Raw genomic sequence first — 2,226 nt, forward strand, 5'->3', positions numbered from 1 at the left:
TGAACAAATAGATAAAAATATAGTGGTTGTCCGTCTTTTATTAGGGGTAAAATAGACACTTTTATTTTTAGTTTCTTTTGATTAAATTTATTTAAATAGACGTTAATGTTAAAATTGTCATTTCCCACTCTCATCTAATGGAAGGTCAATTAAGTAAATTGATTGTAAACAATAGAGGATGTTTATGTTTTAGTAAAACATAAATGATAAGGAGACTTTAGCAAATTTAAGAAACTATAGGAGGTGTTTTAGTAAATGGCCCTACTGTTTAATTCTATCAAAATTCAAAAACCCATCATTATATAGTCTGCATTCCATTTTCTCTTACATTTTTATTCACCACCTCTCTCTCTCTCTCAACCCCTCTTAGTGAGGTTAGTCTTCTTCAATCCCATCAAGGTTTGGTGAATTCTTTTTTTATGCCCATTTGTGCTTTAGGTTTCTCTTGGTGGTTTTTCTTTTACTTGGTTTATCAACATCTGCTTGATTTTGTGGAGAATAGGGACAGGGTTTCATAAGAAATTTCTTATTCAAGTGGATCTTATATCCGACCTTTTGTGGTTGGTTTTTTGATCCATTTCGAAAACATTTCTCCCCTTCTTATAGAAAGCTCCAAACGTGAACTTTCAAGCCCCATCAGCATTTTTTCCGTTGAGTTCCTATTCTTGGTCTCCCCTGGAAGCATTGCAACTTTTTGGGGTTTCCATTGACTGGGTTTTTTGGTTCTCTTTTTTTACAGATTTCCTTTGACTGGGTTTGATACCTGTTTTTTCTTTTCTTGGTTCCGATTCTTCTTCTCTTCTTGCAAAGGGATCTATTAATTAATGATGACGAGTTTTGGTTGTCGAAGGAATTTGGAGAGTTAGGAAACACAAAAATTAAAGAACAGCAGAAATGGAAACTACCATGGTTTTCATGGTTAGTAGCATACTAGTAGTGTTGTTGAGTTCTTCTGCAAATGCTCTGTCAGTTAGATCTCTATCCTCATCGGTGTCGACACCGGCACCTGCACCGGCGCCAGATTACGTTAACCTCACCCATTTACTCTCAGTAGCCGGCCCCTACCACACCTTCCTTAAGTATCTGGAAGGAACCGACGTCATCCAAACATTTCAAAATCAAGTCGATAACACAAAACAAGGCATAACCATCTTCGCACCGAAAGACCAGTCCTTTGCATCTCTTAAAAAGCCACCTCTCACCAATCTAACCAACGAACAACTCCGATCACTCCTCCAATTTCATGCCTTGCCACAGTACTACTCTCTAGCAGACTTCAAGAACCTGAGCCAATCGAACCCCGTCACCACATTTGCAGGTGGACAGTACACGCTCAACTTCACGTATTCTTCAGGGACAATCAACATAGGCTCGGGATGGACAAACGCCAAGGTGAGCAGTAGTGTGCATTCGACAGATCCAGTTGCAGTGTATCAGGTCGACAAGGTCCTTATCCCCGAAGCCATCTTTGGCAATCCTCCACCTCCGTCACCGCCATCTCCGGCGGCACCAGCTCCTGACATTGCTCCAGGCTCTTCTGCAGGTAGCCCCGGCCCCGTTGGAGATGAGCCTTCTCCCAGTGCTTCATCTGCCTCCTCTTATAGGATCGTCACCTGGAGTATCTTCAGTTACTTCCTTTTATTGGAAGTTTCAGGTGGGTTGATCTTATTCTTGTAAGAGAGAGTTTCAATTCTTATGCGGAACTGTGTCACTGTGCGAACGTTTAATTTATTTTCCGAGAGAGAGAGAGAGCGATGATTGTTTTCGTTGCTTCAATTGCTTTGCTTTCAAGCTCAATCATTTTTTTCTGAACATAACATGTAATTGAGATTTGAAGGATGCAATTTCTACTCTTACAATCATTGAGTGTTATTACTCCTCCACAAATTCAATCTCAGTTTCTTCCTTCTCTTCGTGAATTTTGGTGATATGATTTTATCTGAAAATGATGTTCCGTGTTCTCCCTTATTATATTATTAATATTTTTGTTGCGTGATCACCGATTCTCTCTGAAAGACAGCACGGTGCATGCATATATGCACGTATAAATGGATGTATGCACCTCTGTGACTAGCGTTGTTTGGTTACTAGCAGATCCCACACTGTAATGGTGAGAAATGGGACCAACTATTGTATCCATGGTGCTCATGGATGACTCTGGACCTTTCACTTGCTATGGGCCAAAATAGCCTGCTGTCTGACGACCCTTGGACCTGGCCCAGCGTT

The 2,226-nt window shown here is 40.6% G+C and overlaps 1 protein-coding gene across 1 annotated transcript; it reads left to right on the top strand.

Moving 5' to 3' along the window:
* The first annotated feature begins 668 nt into the window (after window positions 1-668).
* LOC104594419 (fasciclin-like arabinogalactan protein 7) lies at window positions 669-1,887 on the top strand. Its single transcript, XM_010254704.2, has one exon. It carries the CDS (start codon window positions 895-897, stop codon window positions 1,675-1,677), a length of 783 nt encoding a protein of 260 aa, XP_010253006.1. The 5' UTR covers window positions 669-894; the 3' UTR covers window positions 1,678-1,887.
* Window positions 1,888-2,226: the final 339 nt, after the last annotated feature.

Source organism: Nelumbo nucifera, chromosome 1 (genome assembly GCF_055504915.1).
Source record: "Nelumbo nucifera cultivar China Antique chromosome 1, China Antique-T2T, whole genome shotgun sequence".
NCBI classification, from domain to species: Eukaryota; Viridiplantae; Streptophyta; class Magnoliopsida; order Proteales; family Nelumbonaceae; genus Nelumbo; species Nelumbo nucifera.